Below are 21558 nucleotides of genomic sequence, written 5' to 3' on the forward strand. Positions count from 1 at the left end.
CTCCTCTGTCCCCCCACCCCCATTAGAAAAGTCAGGGTCACCGCTTGTTGAGTGCATTGTATGGAAGATTCTTCTTAGGAAAGAGGTGGACCAGATGGCCTCCAAGGTCCCTTCCAACTCCGAAATTCTGTAGTGTGGGTGCCTAGTAAGGACTTCTATAGTTTACCCATATCTTGGAGCCTCAAAGCCCTTTCTTCCTTAGAGCAAACAGTTCAACAGGAAAAAAAGCCACTGTCAAATGGACACTTAAAACCTACATTTATGCAGTCATTACTATTTATAAAATACTTCCTCTCTACTGCCCTGTGATGTAGGTCTGCAACTAATATTCATGTTTTACATTGAGGAGATAGAGGCTAAGAAAGTTGATTCACCTTTTAAATTTAATTAATCTAGAATATGGAACACATTTTAGCCATCATTTGTACAAGTCATACATAAGATTTGGTATGTTTTTGTCATTTCTGCTTAGAATTGTTTCCAATATACTTTTCCCCTCTTTTTTTCCCCTCAGATGAAAGGAGCATTGACTGAAATTATCCAGCTTGCAACCTTGGATTCAGACCCTTGGGTCTTAATGGTAGCTGATATTTTAAAATCCTTCCCAGACACCGGTTCACTTAACCTTGATCTTGAAGAACAGAATCCCAATGTTCAGGATATTTTAGGAGAGCTTAGAGAAAAAGGTACGTTGTATTTTCATTGAATTGGGGAATCTGGTTAGGTATACGTTTTCTTCATTTAAAATAGGTTGTCCTGCTTCTGTCACAGTTGACACCTTGTAGTTCAAGCAGTTCCCCTTTTTACAAGTAAAGGGGAAATACAGGGTTTAAGTTCTCCAGAAACACAGTCAAGTGCTCCTAGGGAAAACAAAATAAAAACCTAAGACTTAGTATTTTGAGTTGGTCTGTCCGAGGTTACAAACTTAAAACCATAGCGCTTTGAAGTTGGAGGTGGTCTTAGAGATCATGCGGGCCAACTCCCTTAATGATGCATTGTCATCGGTGTTGTCGTCAGACTGGTTATTTGCTCTCAATAACAGTCAGAAGCTCACCCTGCCTCTTCATCCTGTGATTCTGGTCCGTGGTATCCCATAGGTTCTGTCTGGGTTGTCTTCTTAGCACTGCCCTCTGCCAGCCTTCATGCTGTTCATCAGTTATTCCTTGTTCTTGCTGTGTGATTGGTCCATCTGCCTTTCTTGTCCTACATTTTCTCAATTGAGGAAACCAATAACTGACCTTCCTTGGATGTGTTTGCATTTCTCTTATTTTAAAATAGTTGAGTTGGTCATGGGGGGAGATGCTCCTTTCACATGACAGCAAACACAGCCTACGGGTCCCCTCTGGCCCATTTATGGGAAGACATGGATGACACTTGCATGGGCAGGCGTGGCTGGGTCACAACTCACATTGTTGGAGAGCTTGCTCGCATCAGTTAGATCATGGATCCAGTAGAGTACTAGTGTCCACTTGGGCAGAAACAGGGGCCCCTAAGCCACACATACGGATCTCTTTGAAGGGGGCTATGTGTGTGTATGTTACTTGTTTTAAAATGTAATATCATCTGTATTTTGTTATATTTTTATTTTATTTTTTAAAAATAGTTCCCAGTTACATTTTATTCTAGTTTGGGCGACACTTGGTATGTGTCTTGGCTCATGGGCCACGTGTCTGACATCCTTGTACTAGAGTAAATATTGCCCCCTGAGGCTTTACTAACTTTTTCCATTCTTTAAGGGCTGTCTCCCTTTTGTATATTAGGTTGGAATGGATAGCCTCTCTGTAGACTTCAGAATGTTTAAGAGCTCCATCAGTCCCCCTCCCCCCCCAAAAAAAAACCCCAAACCTTTGTTTTTCTTCCTAAAGCATCCAAGTCTTTTTAGTTTTTCATATTAGGAAATGGGGAGAACAATGAACAAGGCTGTGAATTGTGTGTCATTACTGACAGTTGTAGCCCCATTTCCCTCTAGCTAAAGAGCTCCTTCCTTGATCAGTGCTGTTAGCATATGGAAGTTCTTGATGAGCCTTGGCTCAGTGGATAAATGACAAGACTTCTCAAACACAAACACAGTTTCATTTCATAAGGAACTGTGTTCAAGGCAGAAGCTCTTACTAGATAGACAAATACTAACCTTTGGATTAAGAGCTATTGTAGAGTCTTTTTTGAACACCAGTGTAATTATGCACCCCTGAGAAGCTCTTTGGAAGCAAAAGGTGCTAAAGATTATTTACAAAACCAAGAGATATATGGGTATTAGATTTATAGCCTTTAATATGTTTAATTGATTTCTTGTTTCTGAAATCACCAAAGTTATCTTGCATTTCTCTAGTTACTTTGAACTATATATTAATTTCTGATTCATTGATTGTGGTCAAGGTGACCACAAAATGTGAAGCTTGTAGGTGAGATAGTATATATTTCTGTTATGCAGTTAGAATATTATAATTTTAAACTACAGATTTTACTTGTGATTTACCTTGTGTATCAACTGTAGGAGAACTATTTCCCAATGTATTGTCTTGTTCTCTCCTGAACAGTTAGCGAATGTGAAGCATCTGCTATGTTGCCTTTGGAGTGTCAGTACTTGAACAAAAATGCCTTGACCACACTTGCTGGACCACTCACACCCCCTGTAAAGCATTTTCAGCTGAAAAGAAAGCCGAAAAGTGCCACTCTGAGAGCAGAGCTCTTGCAGAAATGTAAGTAGGGGTGTATATCTATGAAATCAGGTGCCTAGAGTGTTTGCGGTAGAAATCTCATTAGGTTGTATTTTTATATGTGGTGGGGGGGAATGTTTTATATTTTAAGGGAAAGTAAACAGAACTGCTTTGGTGCAATTATGTGATGACCTTTTTTTCTGTTTCAGAAGCTCCCTTGAATGTGTGGTTAAAGCAACCAGGTCTTTTTCTCATAAAAGCAAAATTAGAACAAGTTACCTTCACAGCAGGAAGTCTCAGCATCCACTTTTGTTCTTTCACTGGTTTAGATTTAGAAAACCAAGGCAGGTTGTCATATGATTTGTTTGAGCTGGAAGGTCCCAGAGAGATCATCTTTTCTAACCCCCTTTGGACAATTGTTGAACGCCATAAATTCTAAGTGTGCTTTCATTCATCTCTGTATCCTCAATGTTTAGCATAGCACAGTGAGTGTCATATTTTCTTAATAAATGTTTGTTAGATTGAATTGACAGATAAAGAAGCTGAGGCCTAGAGATGTGAGGGACTTGCCTAAAGTTCCACCGTGAGCTTGTGACAGTCTCCTGCTTTGGCCCACATTACACAGGAAGTAGCATACCATCACATTCAGTTAAAAGCTCCCTAAATAATATTTTATCGGGGTCCAGAAATGTGACGTTTATTACTGTGGAGTACTCCCTCCACCAGAGAGCAGCTTGGAGCCTCGTTTCCATGAGTGCTGAGACTCGTGAAGCACCAGGAGAGTCTGCTGCATAAGGAGCTCTTATCAGACAGCAGCAGATACTGACTTTAGGAGCAGGCTCTCCCTCTCCTCTCCACTGCTCTGTGAATATGGCCCTGCGGCCCTGGGATCTAGCCTGGCTTTCCATAACTCCGTGTCAGAGGAAGGGCTTGAACCTGGCTGACTCCAAAGCTGTCCTCAGCCTTCTATGCCATGGGCCTTTACAGAGTGCTTCACCATATCATATACTTATCCTGGAGGACCATCTTCATTAAATTAGGGGAATCTCTGTAAAAGTGCTAGATTAGAGTCTGGCAGATTGGGTTCCAATGCCAATTCTGTCCCTTAACTGCTTCCGTGACCTTTGCTGGGCACATAGCTTCTCTGGGCCTTTTTCTTCTAATCTGTAAAATTGGGGGGTGGGGCAGATGGATTCTAAGATCCCTTCTAGCTCTGAATAGATGATCCTATAAGGTTTGAGGATAATTGAGGCAAGGGGCTTATTTATTTTTGTAACTTTGGGGTTTTCTTGAGCCACAGATTATTTCAGTTTTGCACTTAAGCTTTTTACCTGTTATAAAAAGTGTGAAATGTTTTTGTAACTTAGTTTTTCCAGATACTTGGCAGAGTGAAATAGAAATCTGTTGTGGGTGGTATTGCTGATGGGGGAGGTGACAGGAAAAAAGTTGGATTTTGTGTATGTCACCATTTTGCATTGTGTCATAAGAAACTTGCTTATACAGAATGGCTGGGGAATAAGACGTTTTGGTTAATTTAATAGTCTAATATTCCCAAATGAGAAATAAAAATTTTCAAAGAATTAGACTAAAATATGTTAACAGAAGCACTTGTTTTAGAAGGCTCTTGAGAGCCTTAAAGTGCCTTATGTGTTTCATACCTACCTTACAGTTCAGTGATTTAGTGCTTCCCCCTCGGCCCCAGCCGTGCTGCCTGCTTGTATGACCATCATCCCCCACACATGCACACTTTCTTTTCGCTAGCCTTGGGGTATGGTATGCATGCACTGCCCTTCCTTTGCTTCTTTTCATAACTCAGTTATTTGGTGTCCAGTATCTTGTTGTTGTTGCCTAGATTGACACTGGAATATGATTTGGAGGAGGGTGGGGATGAAGATAAATCACATTTATTTATCATTTTCAGATTTTACCAAGCACAGTGCTGAAAAGTATGCACTGCATTCATTCATCTCCATTCCATTTGTGAGCTAAAAAAAACACTACTACTAGTGATAGATATAAACACTGTGTTTGTGATAAGCCTGTATGAGAAAAGAGCTGTTAAGGTTTGAGTTGAAATTAGAAATATTGAAGAACCAGTGCTGCCAAAAACTGCCCACAAATTTCCTTTGCATTCTTCGGCCTTTTGAAAATTTCTTTTTATTCTCATCTTCTTCTAGTTTAAATTTTTTTTTTCAGGCACCAGTATTCAGGAGTAAAACATGCATACTGCTTTTTTAAAAAAAATTAATGATGTTGCTTTCTGCTCCTGTCTCGTTGCAGTTAATCAGTATCTCAGCTCTTATGGTTTAAGTAGGTTTCTTTAGGCTGACCTTACCGAATATCCACTGGAAGCAGCATTCAGATCCCAAATGACCATTCCCAGTAACTTGGTCCATCTTTAAGTGTAAAGATTTCCTTTACAAAAACCTGCTTCTTTAAGATCTTCTCAGACTTGTGTTCTAAATGAGTGGCAGGTCATTGTGTTCAAAAAAAGCAGTTTTGTGGGAGTAGATGTTTGTGACTTATGCCTTTTCTTTTGTAGCCACAGAGACTGCCCAGCAGCTCAAGAAAACAGCTGGAGTACCTTTCCATGCCAAAGGAAGGGGACTGGTCAAAAAAATTGATACCACAAGTAAGAGTTCCATAACTTCTAATGTTTAAATTGGAGACAAAATGTTTGCAGACACACGTGAAGGCATGCCGATCTTACTTATCTCTGGGTGTTTGTAAGGAAGAGGTTTGTGGATTGCCCCATTGTCCTATGTGGTAGTTTGATTTGAAGATATTCTTTTCCCATTTAGAAAATTCAGTCAAATGCATAAAACCTATGAAGCATAAAATTGGCATTAGTTTTCTAAACTGCATCAGTTATACATGATAAGACAAGATGAATTTTATAAACCTTTCACATATTGTCATTGCCTGCAAAGATGTGTCAGGATGTGTAAAAAGAAGTGCACATTTCAATCTCGGGTTTGCCCATCTAACCTTATTCATAGTAGGTCCCGTAGTGCTGTATTAGATTGAATTTCCAGTAGTTCATAGGTATATCAGTAACTTGCCATTACTGCCTTGGTGGTTATATTATAATTGTATGGTATGTTCACCCAAATAATCATATGCAAATCACCAGGTTAATTAACTAAGGGATACAGAGCTATCAAACCACTCAGCTTGCTTTTTCAAGTTTATCTAGTCCTATTTTTGTACAGCCCATAAGGTAAGTATGTTTTATGCAATTTAAAATATAGTTTTTGTTGTGTTTTAAAATGTAAAGACCATTTTGAGCTCAAAAAACAGCCTGTAGTTTGCCTTTTCCTGTTTTAGAACCACACCTTCCACTAAGACTACATATAGAGTGTTAAAACAGGAGTTTTATATTGCTTTTTTATCTCTTGGTGGTATTTTCAGTTAAATATATCTTACCTTTGGGGCTTTTGAATATGACTTGTAAAAAGTATTTACCATTGCTCCATTTGTCTCCCTCATTTTTATCCTCTTTTAGCACCTCTTAAAGGCATCCCAAAACAGGCTCCTTTCAGAAGCCCAACCACACCCAGTGTTTTTAGTCCTGCTGGAAACCGGACTCCAATCCCCCCCTCTCGAACCCCTCTACGAAAAGAACGGGGAGTAAAGGTGGGCAAATTATTTTGGACTTCTTTAGATTTCTGCCTTCTTCCACCAAATAGTAGCCTTTGAAACAAAGTCATATTATTAGCTGTTCTCTGTTTTAATAAAGGTTTTGGATTTTTGGTTTTTTTGGCAGTTACTAGATATTTCAGAGCTGGATATGGTTGGTGCAGGCCGAGAGGCAAAAAGAAGAAGAAAGACTTTAGGTGTGTATGATGGATTCACTACCCACCTCCTCTCTACTGAAGGATGTTTGAAAACTTTACTTTGGCTTTTCAAGGAATTGGGGAAATGCCATGCTGCAGAGGAGTGTAGAACCCTGGGATTACAGGATTTCAGAGCTGGGAAGAATCCTTTTCCCTTTGCCAAGGAGGAAACTGACACCCGGAGAAGGAGAAAGGGAAAGGGAAGGGGAACCCTCTCAGTCTGTAAAGTGAAGGGCTCAGAATCTATAACTGGCCTCTAGCTCAATTGTTTTTGGGCTAAATCACTTCCTTGACGCATGCATTTCTTGCTGTCCAGTTGTAATTTGTTTGATCCCTAACAAGAGACTTGTTTTTCATATTTTATTTTACCACAGATTTAGTGGATCTTTGATCTCATCCATGTGGGTCCTCCTTAGTGCAGACTGCCATCCTCCAGATGGAGGTCTTTAACTTGTTTTTTTTATTGGCAGCTGTGTAGTATTGAGGTCATCCTTGTATTAATCCTGCTGTCTTTCTCTGTGACAGCCTTCACCTCCTTTTCTGGTTGACAGGCAGCTCCATCTCTCACAACACTTCATGTGCTTAGGTGTTAGGTGTTCATTGGAAACTGGCTGCCTGCCATCTGCTTACGCCTGTTAACGGTGGGAGAAACAGGAGCGGAAGGTGTGGAGAATCATATCAATCAAGACTATCTCTAAACATTAATTTTCTCTTCTTATTGATAGCGTTCTATGAATTAGCGACAAAAGTCAATCTGAGACTGAAAAGATTACCCTTTGCAAGCCTTAGAGAACTATATAAATGCTAGCAGCTTTTAGTGTTCTACGTGGGCCTTTCATTGAATATATCAGGGTGACCTTCGGAAGTTAGCTTGAGGTTTAAATTGGGTTTTAAGCAAATATTGGTTTGGAGATTTCAAAGCAGTCTTGAATTGAAAACACTTTATAAGGGGCAGCTAGGTGGTGCAGTGAATAGAGCACCAGGTCTGGAGTCAGGAGGACCTGAGTTCAAATCTGGCTTCAGACACTTAACACAAAAACTAGCTGTGTGACCTTGGGCAAGTCATTTAACTCCAATTGCCCTCCAAAAAGCAAAAAAAAAAAAAAAAGGAACACATTATAGTACCTAAAATTTCAAAGTCATACTTTCTCCAGAAAGAGCTGAAGATTGGATTTATTTCTTGCTTGTGTAAGAATATTTTTCAAGAAATAACTTACTTAGACCTTTTTTAAAAAAAATCATCAACAGATACAGAAGTTGTGGAAAAGCAAGCCAAAGAAGAAACTGTTGTCGAAAACGCTACTCCTGATTATGCTGCTGGCCTTGTCTCTACACAGGTTGGTCTTAACATCATCTATATATTTAATGATAAGTTTTGTTAGAGTTCTCTGAAGTTAACTTGGCCTTTTGATTTTGGCAAAAGTATAGTTTTAGGGGAAGCTAGGTGACATAGTGAATAGAGCACTGACCCTGGAGTCAGAAGGACCTGAGTTCAAATCTGGCCTCGGACACTTAACACTTACTATCCGTGTGACCTTGGGCAAGTCACTTAACCCCAATTGCCTTAACACCCCCCCCCCAAAGGAAGATAGTTTTAGACTTTAATTCATGAGCTTTTGTTGATACTCTTATTTCTGCAATCCATTAAAGGATATTGAATATACCATTACATTTATTTTAAGACACTCAGCTCACATGGAAAAGGATCCTCTCTAGGCTGGTCATGACCCAGATTTAACTTGTGACACACATATGGAAGTATCTGTCTTTTTTCCCTGAAAGGAGGAGAGGATTGTATCCCCTGTTCCTCTTCTGATAATGATCAATCAAACCTACCAGCGGTCTCAGTCTAGCAGAAAGAAGGATTGCAAAATTTCTCAGCCACTAGCTATGGTCGCACTGTGCCAAATCATCTCACTTTGAGCCCCGATTTCCATTGTGAGGTTGTTACAAGGATAACAACATCTGGCAAAGTGCTTCAGAAAGCCGGAAGCTGTACAGATGTGAGCTATGAGACCAGCAGATGGGGATCTTTGGAACTGTGGGAGAATGTAACTTGTTAAGATTGAAGAGCAGTTTTTTTTGGAGTTAGTTATATAACCCATGAGGAATTTCAAAAACTTTTACAGAAACTCGGTTCTTTGAACAATGAGCCTGCACTACCTTCTACAAGCTACTTGCCTGCAACTCCTAGTGTGGTTCCATCATCATCCTACATACCAAGCTCTGAAACACAGCCAGGTAAGTAGCCTGTTATTTGTGTCACTCTTTAAATGCTCTTCTGGATGTCTAGCTTATGTTCACTTTAAAGGTATTCTTCCATTCAGAGTATCTTCTCATAATAGAGCTGGCCAGGTCAGTGCCATTGGTACAGAACCATGAAATTTTGTTTTTGTTTTTTAACGGAATGAATGTATTCAGGAACATGCTGAACTTTCAGGAGTAACGAAAAACAGATCCTGAATCTAATATGGGAACAGAGAATGATGTTAGCTGATTAAGGGAGTGGGAAGCCAGATAGCCATCATCTGTAAGTGGGAGAGGGGCAGGAAAGGCAGGAAAGGAAATTAATCTGGCTATCCTTTTCTAGGTGTTTGGTGGTGAAAGGGAACAGAAAAGAAGGGTGGCAAGATCAAAGGAAGTTGTGTTTTTTAAAGAGTCAACATGACGGGCATGTTTGTGGGCAGCAGGGAAGGAGGAAGAAGATAGAGATTGAATGGAGAGATGGGAAACAGTGCAGTCAAGACCCAAGTGGAGGGGTCGACTTTGGCAAGAAGAAGGGCCACCTTTACATCAGAGATTGGAACAAAGGAGGAAAGAATAGGCAGTGGTATGAAGGAGTTGTGTTTAAGGAAAAGAAAACTCAGGAGAGCTGGCCTCTGTTCAGTAAAGTAAGAGGTAAGGTCCTCCTCTGAGAGAGAGATACTAGTGGATGATGTAAGGAAGGAAAGAGAAGAGGTTTTGGGTAGTTGTTACAGGGAGTGTGCTAGTCTGAGAAGAAAAAAGAATGGCCATGTAATAGTGAGGGCCAAGATGAGATTGTATATGAGGTGAATTCCTTCACTTGCTCAGTTACCACAGTCTAACATCCAGGATGGATTCAGCAGGATGCATGTAGGAGAGCTGAAGGTGGGGTGTAGGGGAGGAGCTGTAGAGGAGACTGAGGCTGTATGGTCACAGTGAAGAGGAGGAAGGGGTAGACCGGTTGTGGGCAGTGGTGAGATCACTTATGGGTTTGACATCCCTCTTAGTGGCGGAGGTGGATGGAAGTCTGTAAGTACCACGGCCTTGTGTGGGGTGTAGAATGCTCCAAGCTGGGCGCTGAACTGGACTAGGGAGTGACCCTTGGGCTCATAGAGCCTCAGGCAGGCTCTAGATATGGGTGTGAGCTGAACTCAGGTAAGGGAGAAGAGTGATACAGGTCAGTAGACAGTTAAAACCAGGATCTGAATAGGACAATAGAGACCGATGAAGTGACCTTCCAAGGTCAGCCGAGGGAGAGTCTGGGCCTGGCATTGAAGAGCCAGGGGCCACGCCTGGGAAGGTGCAGCCAGGCCTGACAACAGCCAGGGCTGCCATGACCTTTGGGGGCTGAAAGGAGCTCGAGAGGATCAGGGAAGTTGATTACCAGAGGACGTGGTGGCATGGAGGGGGCAGAGGAAGCTGTGACCCAAGTGAGTTTATGTATTCTGATTTCATTGCCCTTCTTCTTACATGCCTCTTGCCTGGCAGTTTTAAAATATTTGAGAAAAAAGTGTCTCCCATCTAAGTTTTCAAATTCTCCTTTGACTTGCTGTTGCTGACTGAGTGTGAGAGTCAGATTCCTTACCTGGACTTCACAATCTGCAGCCTCCTTATCTTTCCAGCCTAATCTGGAAATACTGCTTCCCTGCAGCCTGCACTTCAAACAAGCTCTCCTGGTCTGAACACATCCCACACTTGGCCACCTCTGAGGATGTTCTGATGTTGCCCCTGAGCCCAAGATACTTCCTTCTCTTTTGCTCCTTGGCCTCAGAGCCACTAACAAGAGAGTGTTGCACCTAATCCAGAAGGTGAAAATTCTCTTAAGCCCTCTGCTGGCTGGCGCCCTGCCCAGCAACACTCATGTGATTGCCAGGATTCCCTAAGCAGTAGTCAATTGTGGAAGGAAGGCATGGTAGCATAGGCAGATTGCAATTCCCTGGCTTACCCTGTAGCTGTGGGAGTCCCTAGGCTTTGGGCAGCAACAGGAGAATCCCAGGAATGAGCCAAAATTTAAGAGGACTGTGGCATGTCTGTATCCAAAATGCTAAACTAATTACTCTTATTTTAGAGGGATAAATGGGGACAATTAGGTGGATAAATGTCATTCTCAAGGCTTTTTTCCCTTCTTTGCAGTTACTGCTGGTGTAGATTTTAGAGTTTTCCAGCTAAAATAAGAGCCCAGGTCCAAGCTTGACAGGAAAAGAACCCTAAGCATGAATGTTGTACTTTACTGGCCAACAGCCATCATGACCTCTTAGGTGGGGAAAGAAGGAGGAGAGACAGCTTTCTCTGGGAGGGTGAGGAAGGCTCCCCCTCTCCTAGAGCTGCCATAGTTAGCTGCTAGAGGAGCCTCTGACAGGGTTAGGGGAGGGGAGGGGGCAAAGGGTGGCTTTTGTCCTGGGAGAGAAACGAATGGTTTGAATGGACAGGTTTTTGGGAAGGTGTCTCCGGTCCCTGACATCGGGTATTTGGCTCAGCTCCATTAATTCATCCTACTTCACTGGTGATTTCATTTGTCAAAGATGGGCAAGCCTACCCAGCTCTGCGGAAGCCAGCTCTGGGTGGGTGGGAGAAGGCAAGGAGTGGGACTGTGGGGTCTGGGCGTCTCTCCTTCCATGCTAGATCCTGAAAAAGCAGGAAGAACAGAAGTTTAGTTTTCACCAGTGACCGTGTTCATTGAAAGTCCTGGTGGCCCAGTGTGGCAGTGCTACCCAGGGCGGCCAGGAGAGATACAGCCGAAATCTTTGTTCCCTCCTGGAAGGTGATCTTGAGGGCTGATGGCCCTTCCGGCTCACTGTGGAGTGGGCATAGATGGGACTAGCGTGTTGCTGTGACAGCCAGAGTTGAGTTGAGAAGAGAATGCCAAGAGGGCACTTCTTCAGACCTTCATCTCTGAAGCCAGGGCCATTCCCCCTCACCCCCCACTCCGGGACAGGGCCCCAGCACTGAAGAAATATTTGCCGAGATGAGTGAAGCAGCAGCAGAGGACTTGGTGACGGAGCCTTGCTGTCAGAGGCGGAGCACATGCCCTCTTCTGATCAGACTTAGAGCTGGGAGGAGCCCAGCTGAGGCTCACTCTCATCTGACAGACAACCCCCCACCCCCACCGCCCCGCCGGCAGGCCACCAAACCCACACAGGCGAGCTGGCTTACAGATGGCGGCTTGTGTGCTGCACTCTCTGTGCTTCCGTGGAGTCCAGGCCCTGCCTGTGGTCTTCATCTGTGTTCACCTCACGCGCCAGCTAGATCTAAGCAGGGGTGGGGAGGTTGGGGAGGCCTCCTGAAGCTCCAGCCCAGCACTGACCCCCTGGTCTGACTGCAGCTGGCTGGTCACCCATCTTCCTGCTCTTGCACTTGCTGTTTTATTCCCCTTTCAAAGTCCTCTGCCTCTTTTGAAAAGCCCTCACTCCATTTTGAGTGATGATATTAATAGAAGCAAGTTTGTATTAGGCGTGAGATTATATTTCTGTATCTTTCACTTTATACCTGCAGCTCCTTCGGCTCGAGAGACATTGCAGACCATCCGGCAGCCAGACGAGCCTGCGACCCCGAACACTGCTCTTCCCGCTCAGTTCAAACAGAGGACGCCCATGTACAACAGCAATGCCAACCCTGCTCCTGCTGCTGCTGCTGCTGCTCCACCTACCTCACCTCTGACCCCTACAACCCTGCCTGCCATTGCCCCCGCAGCCCAGGCTCCTCCGGTGGTGCCGCAGACCCAGCCAGCGCCACAGCCGCAGCCCAAGAAAGGCCTGTCGCTCACGGTAGGTCTGCTCCTCCCCTTCACAAGCTTTAAGTTCAAATTCTATCCTCCCTCCCGTTCTGCCTCCCTGGCATGTTAAGCAGTCAGATATAGGTGTGTAAAACATGGCCATATTAAGAAAAGTTTTCTACAAGAATATTCAGATAAAAGAAGTAAAATGAAAGAGAGTGAAAATAGCATGCTTCAGTTTGTATTCAGACTATCAATTGGATAAGGCCTTTTGAACTTTCTGAGCACATTGTGGTTGTGGTTTGTCCTTCATTCTTGAAGAGGACCATGATGTCAGGAAGGTGATGCCAGGACTTACAAGTGAATTGCATTTAAGTGAGGGAAGGTGGGCAGAATCACTAGCCTCACTCACCTCTGGAGCCATCTAGGTTCAGTGGCCAGATATGGATCAGCATGACTGAGATGGCCCAGGATGTAGTGGGAGACTTTGGCCTTTTTGAGCTAAGGTCTTTCCAACTTTGACTTTCAGTGATTAGGGCTGTTTAAGAAGTAAGCCAAGGGATGACTCCTTTAATTTAAAAAAAAAATCAAACTGGGAGGGGAAGACCCTCAGGGTTGCTTCTGGCCAAAAGAAAAACAATTACTATTTACGGAGCCAATGGGGCCCCAAAATAACTATTAAGTGGTGTTTGGTCAGGGATCTATTGTTGGCCACCTAATGAGAGCCAGAGTGAATTGGGTTTAAGGCATGGTCTTTGAGAAGGAAATATAGCCAGTAAACCCCAAGATATCAGGTAGGTTTTGGCCATCAAAATTTGCCTTCCTTTGAGCAGAGCACCCTCAGATAAGGGCACAATACTCCGTGCAGGGGGGGGAGGAGAGGAAAGAGGAGGAGCTTAGTTGCCTGTCTGGCATTGGCCAGTTGGGTCTCCAGTGGGGCAGCTCAGACTATTGGTGTGGTTTGTCTATTCTCCAAAAGGATCAAGGACATGACTTGCAAGTGAGGGAGGGCTGTGCAAAGTCAGCAGTCTCACTTTCTTCTCCCTTTGAGCACATTATTTTTCATCTGTAAAATGAGAGGTTCCTGAACCTAGGAAGCAGCCTAGAGGAGGTGATCTCTCCCCAGTATCCTCCAGCTCTTAGTTTCTGTCTCTTAGATTTTGAAGGTTTTAAGTTTGTGGCTGAGTTACTGAATAAAAAAAAAGTTTGGAGGTGATGCCTTCAGACTGCTGCTGTAACAAAGTGGACTAGCATTGCAGCACCCTTCCTACAGGCCCATACTGCTGTCTTCTAGTGGGGATCCCCTTGTGACACATCCCTGACCTAGGACTGATAGTGACCATTAAAGCACGTTCGCTTCAGTTCCTTAGAGCCTATCTAAGTCCTAATATGCTGCCAGTATCTCTGGGTATAAATTCTCCTGCTTCCTGATGTTTGTGGAGGGTCTCATTAAGATCTGGACTTCTCCTTGTGGTTGAGTCTAGAAGAATGAAATCCAGATGGTTCCACCTACAGAAGGAGGAGACCTCAGAGCACGTTTAGTCCAGTCTATACATGAATAAAAATACACTCAGTAAAATCTGACCAAGCGTCCATCCTGCCGACCAGGGACGGAGAGCTCCTGGTTATCCGACCCTAACTCCACTTACATGGAACCCAAGTTACCTCTCCAACCTCCGCAGCTTGCTTCCAGTTCTATTCTTTCAGACTGAGAGAAAAGTCTGATGTGTGTGCCCCGTGACAGCCCCTCAAGTACCCGATGACAGCCCATGTCCTTTCTCTGTGGGCTCTCGTTCAGCAGGCTCTGCCATCTGCCCTGCCCTCAGACCTGAACAGAGCACGGCAGATGTGGCCTGACTGCAGCACAGCATGACGGGCCTGTCCTCTCCTTTCTGCAGGTCTCTTCCTTTGGCAGCTTTCTGGCGTCTTTGTCAGTGCGGATCAATGGGCCGTTCACTTGGGGGTCTTTTAGGCAGCTTGTTAGTTGGGGGAGGTGGGTGTTGTGGAAGAGAGAGAGTTCAGACAGTGATGACCGACTTCATGGGGAGGGAAAGCTGTATGGAGATTCAGAGAACTTGGAGGTTAAGTGACCTAGATTCTCTGGACCGCAACAGGCCTAAATGGCCCTAAAGCCCCTGCCAGCACTAAGTCTGTGTTCCCACGCAGCAGTGAACAGACACTCTGGCAGTTTTGAAATGTACTGGAGGGAAGAAAAGAATTAGAACAAGAGAAAGAAGACCACCAGCCCACAAGGTCCACTTTGTCACTTCCAGAAAGATTAGTGGGATATGTGCAAATGAACTTAGTCCTCGTTTCTGTTGAGAACGAGGCTGGGCTCTGAGAGTTGACTTCAGTTACTTTGTGAGCTCTGGGACTCCTCTTTCCACTGATGCACTTGAGGAAAGTCTCCACACTGTTGAGTGTTCTGGGGGCAGGCTGTTTGTAGGGAGGAGCTTCTGTGCCCTCCTCCTGACTGGGCCAGGGAGGGCAGCTGCCCCTTTAGTCACCGCACCTGGCCTTGAGGCTTCTTGGGCCTAGGAGATGAGTCAGAGCTCATACCCAGATGCTAAGAGGCCAGGCTCCTTCCTCCAGCAGGGCTGTTTATTGTAATGAGGCTGGCTGTGTGTCAGGGCCTTTGGAACAATTTCGTTTAGACTCCAAATCAGAGACAGTTTTCAGACCAGCTAAGTTGTGGTGTGTATTTGTGTTTATTCTCTTGTTTGTAGAGGGAGCAAATGTGTGCTGCACAAGAAATGTTCAAGACTGCCAACAAAGTGACCAGGCCGGAGAAGGCGCTCATCCTGGGCTTCATGGCAGGATCCCGGGGTGAGGAGGCACTCTCTCTGCTGACCTTTGAGGGGGCTTTGCTTTGTATTTTTTCCCAGTTATGTGTAAGGATGGTTTCATCATTCATTTTTCACAAGATTTTGAGTTCCAGATTTTTTTCCCTCCCTGCCTTTGAGGGGTTTTTATGGTCCATTTGTCTGTGAAGTAGATTTTCATTTGTGTTTATGCTAGTGTGTATCCCCCACCTTTGGACTAAACAAGTCCAGCCTCCACCAGGTTGGCTGGTCCATTTGACACCTTGTCTCACCTGAGCCCAGGAACGACTGTAAGACTTGAAGGATCTGTGGTTTCTGGGGAAGATTCCCTCCTCCCCTCCCCTTCACCCCTAAGGGTAGATCAGAGCCTGAGTGCATCTTGGAAGCCTGACCTCATAGATCACTGTGACCAGACAACATTGTTTCCCCTCCCAGCTGCATTCTTGGTGCCGAGCCTCTGAGGCCTTCACTGAGGGCCCTGTCACAGCTTGTACCTCAGCCCTTGTAGCCCTTGAGAACACAGGGTCACTCCTTTCTCCCAGTGAGGGCTCAGGAGGAAAATCACAAGTGAAGGCACTTAAGAGAGCTATGCAAATCACCTTAGTCATCTGGGCCGATGTTTTCTTAGGCAGGAAAATTGCATAATGACGGTTTAGTTACTTAAAAAACATGATATATTTTGTCTTCCAGTATATTCCAAACGAGGTAGGAAATGACCTGTATCTCACTATTCTTTGGGAAATGAACTGAATGGATTTGGCTTTGCAGCACTCATTCTAAATCTTTATTTTCCTCTTTTGCTTGATTCTCTTTTTTCTGGTGTTTGTTGTCTGTGCAGAGAACCCTTGCCAAGAGCAGGGTGACATCATTCAGATCAAGCTCAGTGAGCACACGGAAGTCCTTGACAAAGCTGATGGCACAGGGAGTACCACCATGTTAGTCGACACAGTCTTTGAAATGAACTATGCCACTGGCCAGTGGACCAGGCTCAAGAAGTACAAGCCCATAACCAATGTTTCCTAGAGGACCCAGGACAAGACTGCGGGGACCACGCCAAGCATAGGCAGCCGCTTCTGCTGAAGAGAAGGCAGAGACAGCCTTGACCCGAGGACGTCCACGCTCTCGTTCCTTGCTCCCTCCCAGGCTGTCCGACTTTTACCCAGCCCCCCTCAGGAGTGTGCCCTCATGACAGCTGCACAGACTGAGGCCTGCTAGGTTGGGAGGGCTTCCACAGAGGGAAAGATGGCTTGAGTGTGCCATGTCCTAGTCCTTCCTCTGAGAACTTCCTCTCTGGCTGAGCACTGCTCCATTCCAAACTTGGGGAGGAAATACAGTTTATGGGATTGCTTTCACATTTTCTCTTAAGCCAAGAGGATAAATTCCCTGCAGATTTATACGACTTTGTGCTTTAGTTCATTTTGCTAGGAAAAAAAATGGCATGTGAGGAGAGTTGGGGAATCCTGTGCAGTCTGAATGTATTAGTGTCAGTGCACTGTAAAATAGGGACTCCCAGAAGGAGCATTAATCTCTCCTTAGAGACCCCATTTACCCCTTAGTATTGGGACATCAGATATTGCCAAAACTAACACTCTCATACTGCTTGCAAGCTGATTGACCCTTTGCCCTGCCGGCAGTCTGGCTGAACATCAGTGGCATCTGCCCAAGACTTCCAAGGGCCAGAGCTTTGAGAAAGGTCATGTAACTTTGAGGAGGCCAGGATGTGTGGTGGGATGGCCTGTTGTACCAGTCCTTGCACTTAGCCATGCTCAGATGTGAGGGGTTGCTTTTGTCTGGAGACATAGGGAAGAGGTGAGAATAGCTATGAGAATGTATATCAAAAGCTGGGGTTCCTGCCCCAGTTACTGAGACTGAAGGCTAAGTTAATTTTTCTCTGTGCACAGGCCATGGCTAAGAATGACACTGTGGGCCACTGAAATGGCCCCCAGGAAAGGATGGCCATTGAAGCACCCCTTGCTTGCTAGGTAAAGCCTTAAGAACTATTGGAGGTCTTTAAACCTCTGTGGGTGTACAGTGGCCATGGCCCTCACTGCTAGCTTCTTCAGTCACATCAAGAGAGGCAGCACTTTGATTTAAACTGATACTAGCTTTTCCTTTTTGGTTCAAGTTTGAAACAATCAAAATCTTTGGTTGGGGGGGCGGGGGTTGGAGCAATAATTCAGAGGTACAAAGCCAGATTGTTACTCTGAAGATGAATGTTTACATGTGTGGAGCTTCAGCTGGTAGTATCAGCAGGAGGGCAGGCAGGCGGTCTGTGGCTGGTGCTTCCTGGGGGATCATTTCAAAGCCACCCTGTGCTATCTGACCACTCCACAGTGTGTGTTAGTTCTCAGAGTGAGTCCTCTGGAATGAATGGTAAGGTTGGTTTTAGTTATTCCTGGGGGGAGGGGGGAAGAGAAGACTTGGGGCTTTTTTAGATGTTTTGTTTTGTTTTGGGTTTAATGTTAAATTTTGCAAAGCTAAATTTAACCAAAAAAAAAAGTTAGAGCATTTTCTTAATTTTAGTGACTGATATTCCTTGTTGGCCTTTTATCCAACTTAAATTTTTTTAAAGAGAAATTCTGGTAACTGAGTTATTTTTCTATTAAAATGTATCTGTGTGCTAGTAGAAAGTTAGCTACTTTGAACTGCAGGTGCTGGCTATGAGCATGGAACCAGGAATGGTGTTTGAGGCTTGTGGCCTTTGGGAGCGGGAGAGCTCTTCCCCTCCCCTGATGTGGGCTCAGATCAGATTGAGGTTGACAGTGACCAAACAGGGCCACTCCCATCCTCCAGAACCGAGGTGGTATCCATGGGGCCTCTGGATGGCCAGCGAGAGGATGCATGGTGAAAGTGAGGGTTCCTGAGGGGTGCTGGGTCCAGTCAGTCACTGGAGGACTACAGAGGCAGGGGATAGGAATGGCTGCAGCCCTCTGGAGAAGCTCCCACTTCCTGAGCTGATGTTTTCTGCGCGTATGTATTAATATGTTCTTGTATTTCCATAGATAATGAAATATGTGATGAGATTTAACGAGTAAATGGGAATGTACCACCTTCCACATTTACAAAACAAAGGCCTGTTATTGCTGCCCCCTAGCAAAACAACTTAGTTCTTTAACTTTCTCAGTTCAGCTACTAATTTGGGGGGCAGGGTTAGTGTAGTTGTGGTAGGGTTTGAAGCAAAAAGGCAACCGTAGTCCATCTGTTTTTGAAATAATTCTGTTAGGAAGTTGCTAAACACTGAAGATCCTCCATTCCTCGGTTGGGTCTGTCCATATTGCATTAAGGGGCCATCACAGCGTCAGACAATTCAGAAGAACACAAGGTGTATTTCCTGCATTTGATTCTCTAGGGAACAGAAGCATTTTGCTGTTTCATGAGAAAATGCTCTCACCCTCTGAAATTTGTGTTTGCTTTGGTGTGCTGCTGCCAGGCCCTCAGCAGCGTGACAGGGTCCCAAGAGCCAGAGGGCAGCACTTTTCCTGGAGCCATAGATGAGAAAATACGTTTTCCATCCTCTACCCTGAACAATGAATGGTTCCTCAGTCTGAATAATGTTAACTACAGATGGGCTTCTCTGGCTGGACCACACATCTGGCTCCACCCAGGGTTTGTAGCCCTCAAGGCTGAGAAACATTTTTCATAGCAAGATTTGACTGGTAAGAGTTAAAACATCAGCTGGCCAGACTGCCCCTATCCCATGAATCTGGTGCCTTTGATTATTTAAATAAAAAAAAAGAAAAAGTCATTTTGTAAAATGTTTCATCTCCAGCAGAGCCCCTTATGTTTTCTATTTCTTGGTTTTTGTACAGTTGTAAAAATATTACAGATCTTCTGTCTCTGGGTACGTATTTTCAGTGTAATACATACAGTCTGTATAATAAAAGTTTAGATTTTCTAAAGAAATTGTGTAAAGTTTTAAGCGTCCAAAGGATGTTTTCATCAATTCTCTGGTTTACTTGGTTATGGGGCACTTAACCAAGCTGTGATCTCAAACATGCTTGCTACTGAGGGGTTTGGGAGGGACAGGTCAGGGGAAAAGGGTGGGCAGCATCTTTGTGAGTGAAGGGCTTGCTATGTTTTTTAGGCAGTTCCTTGAACACCCAATAGTCCTCACTTTTCTGGAAACACTACCGGGCTCACTTGCAGTGGCACCACCATGGGCTTAGGAAAAATCAGGTGGGAGCTAGTTGAGGAATTTCTCTTAAAGGAAGAGCATGTATGTTCTCTGTCAGCTCTCATAACCAGAGGTACTGACGTCATCCAGATGAGATGCCAACACCACATTCACCCCTTCGTTTTCTGAGTCCAAATCTAGAGCCCTTGCCCTAGGCTGCTCCCACCTTGGAGTGATCTAGGTGAACTTTGTGGTCCCTGCCAGCTCTAGCGTATGTGCTCTGTGGCTGGTAGGGGCATTAAACAGCTTCTAGACCTATAAGTTTAAATTTTTTAAAAAGACTATTGACAAGACTTTTGCTGATTTGGTAAGCACCTACTATGTACCCTGCATTGCTAAATGCTGGGAATATGAATACCAAAAAAAGGAAAAATCCAAGTCCTGACTGCATGCATGTAATAGTCAGTGTATTGATTTGTTTGGTTTAAATGTTTCTCTGTTTACAAAGGAGGAGTGTTGGGAAAGGGCAGGTTAATGAGGAATGACAATAATGCAGAAAGATTTTTAAAGTGTCAGTAAAGCACTGAAAAAAACTGCCAGGGCCAGATGTGTGGACAAGATGGCCTTCAAGAGCCAGCTGGCCTAGGGAAGTACGCAGCACATGTACCTTTGCACATGTGTGCAGTTCACTATGAATGTGCATGCAGTTTGCCTCCTACTGTAGTCTCTGAGTTGGAAGGGACCTGGGTCATCTAGTCCAACCTGTACCTGCCTACAAATCTCTACAGCACATCTGGCTGCAGCGGACAGACTTGGCATCAGGAAGGCTTTGTGAGAAAGTTAATTTAACCCCTGCCTGCCTCAGTTTCCTCATCTGTAAAATGAAGGTCATAGTAGCATCTACTTCACAGAGTTGTAAGGAGCTAATGAGACACCATCTCCAGCTAATATTTTGTGATGCGCTTTTCAGGCCTCAAAGTCCTACGATAATTTCCTGACCTTGAGCCTAAATCTGCCTCTGAAACTTCCACCTCATTACTCTCTGACATCCAGCAAAACAAACCTGACCCTTTTCCCATGACATTCAGATACTTAGAGGGAGCCATCATGTTCCCCCTAAGTCTCCTTATCTGCTTATTTTAGGTTAAAATCAGTTCTTTCAGTGGATCCTTATATAGCAGAATCTTGAAGCCCTTCCCCATTCAGGTTTTCAGTGTCTCTTCCAAAGTAAGGCACCAGAACCAAACACAGTATTCCAGGTGTGGTCTGACTAGGGCCAGGTACGCAGTAGGGCCCTCGACGACTTGGCTGGGGCACCAGGATGCGTAATGTAGTCTCAGCTCAGACTTTTCTTTTAGCTGGTATGTCACAGCCAGATCTCTTTCTTGCAGGTGAACTGATGTCCCACTGTGCCTGTATCTCATCCTTACGGAGTTGATTTCCAACCCCAATTGAAGACTTTTCTTTTATCCCGATGAAATACTTCATGTGTTTCAGACCATATTTTAGCTGGTCAAGATTTGTGGGTTGAGGGCATCCTGCCTTTGTTGTACATGTGGCTGTCTCTCCAGTCTTACGTGTTCCACATATCATTGATACCTTTATCCAAGTCATTGAAAACAATGCTAAGCAACATAAAGCCAAGGCCAGATTACACATCAGATCACTAATGACATCTTTTTGGATCCACCCATTCAACTGGCTCTCAATCCTCTTAGCAGTATTGTTGTCGAGCCCCTATCTCTGCATCCCAGTCACACGAATAGCACAGAGACTTTGACAGATGATTCTTGGCCACTCTCACCAGTGGAGCTGTCCCAATGAGACAGTCTGTGTAAACTGGTAGGAACTAAAGAAAAGGGGGGAGACTGGAGGACTGGAAATGGATGAATGTCCCAATTTTCATAAAAGAAAAAGGTGGAATTCATGTGAGGTGGAAAAAAAAGGCTCTGAATGAAAGGTCTGAGAAGTCCAAATGATCTGAGCATTGAGAACCACAGCGTCCAGATTGAGGGGAACTCGGACCCCTGCTCTGGTCAGATTGTCTGGAATCTCATGTTCTGTTTCGGAGCTACGTTTTAGGCATGATGTCATCAATGGGTTGGAGCATACATGCCTAGAGGAGGGTGACCAGAACGGAAGGCGCTAGAGACCACATTATAGGAAAACCATT

General features: G+C 44.5%; 1 protein-coding gene across 2 annotated transcripts in view; it reads left to right on the plus strand.

The window, feature by feature from the left end:
* The window catches only part of NELFA (negative elongation factor complex member A), a 42558-nt gene extending 23384 nt beyond the window's left edge, over positions 1 to 19174 (plus strand). For both annotated transcript variants that reach the window (XM_069071091.1, XM_069071081.1), the window contains 10 exons: positions 515 to 686; positions 2538 to 2699; positions 5200 to 5289; positions 6163 to 6293; positions 6424 to 6493; positions 7742 to 7830; positions 8623 to 8734; positions 12230 to 12501; positions 15176 to 15275; positions 16110 to 19174. In XM_069071091.1, the coding sequence (XP_068927192.1) occupies positions 515 to 686; positions 2538 to 2699; positions 5200 to 5289; positions 6163 to 6293; positions 6424 to 6493; positions 7742 to 7830; positions 8623 to 8734; positions 12230 to 12501; positions 15176 to 15275; positions 16110 to 16294 (1383 nt within the window). In that variant the 3' untranslated portion in view covers positions 16295 to 19174. The remainder of the gene's footprint in view (positions 1 to 514; positions 687 to 2537; positions 2700 to 5199; positions 5290 to 6162; positions 6294 to 6423; positions 6494 to 7741; positions 7831 to 8622; positions 8735 to 12229; positions 12502 to 15175; positions 15276 to 16109) is intronic.
* The last annotated feature ends 2384 nt before the right edge of the window (positions 19175 to 21558 follow it).

This window comes from Petaurus breviceps, unplaced genomic scaffold (assembly GCF_028583685.1).
Source record: "Petaurus breviceps papuanus isolate PSGF00001 unplaced genomic scaffold, PetGlider_PUasm1.0 140, whole genome shotgun sequence".
Lineage (NCBI taxonomy): Eukaryota > Metazoa > Chordata > Mammalia > Diprotodontia > Petauridae > Petaurus > Petaurus breviceps.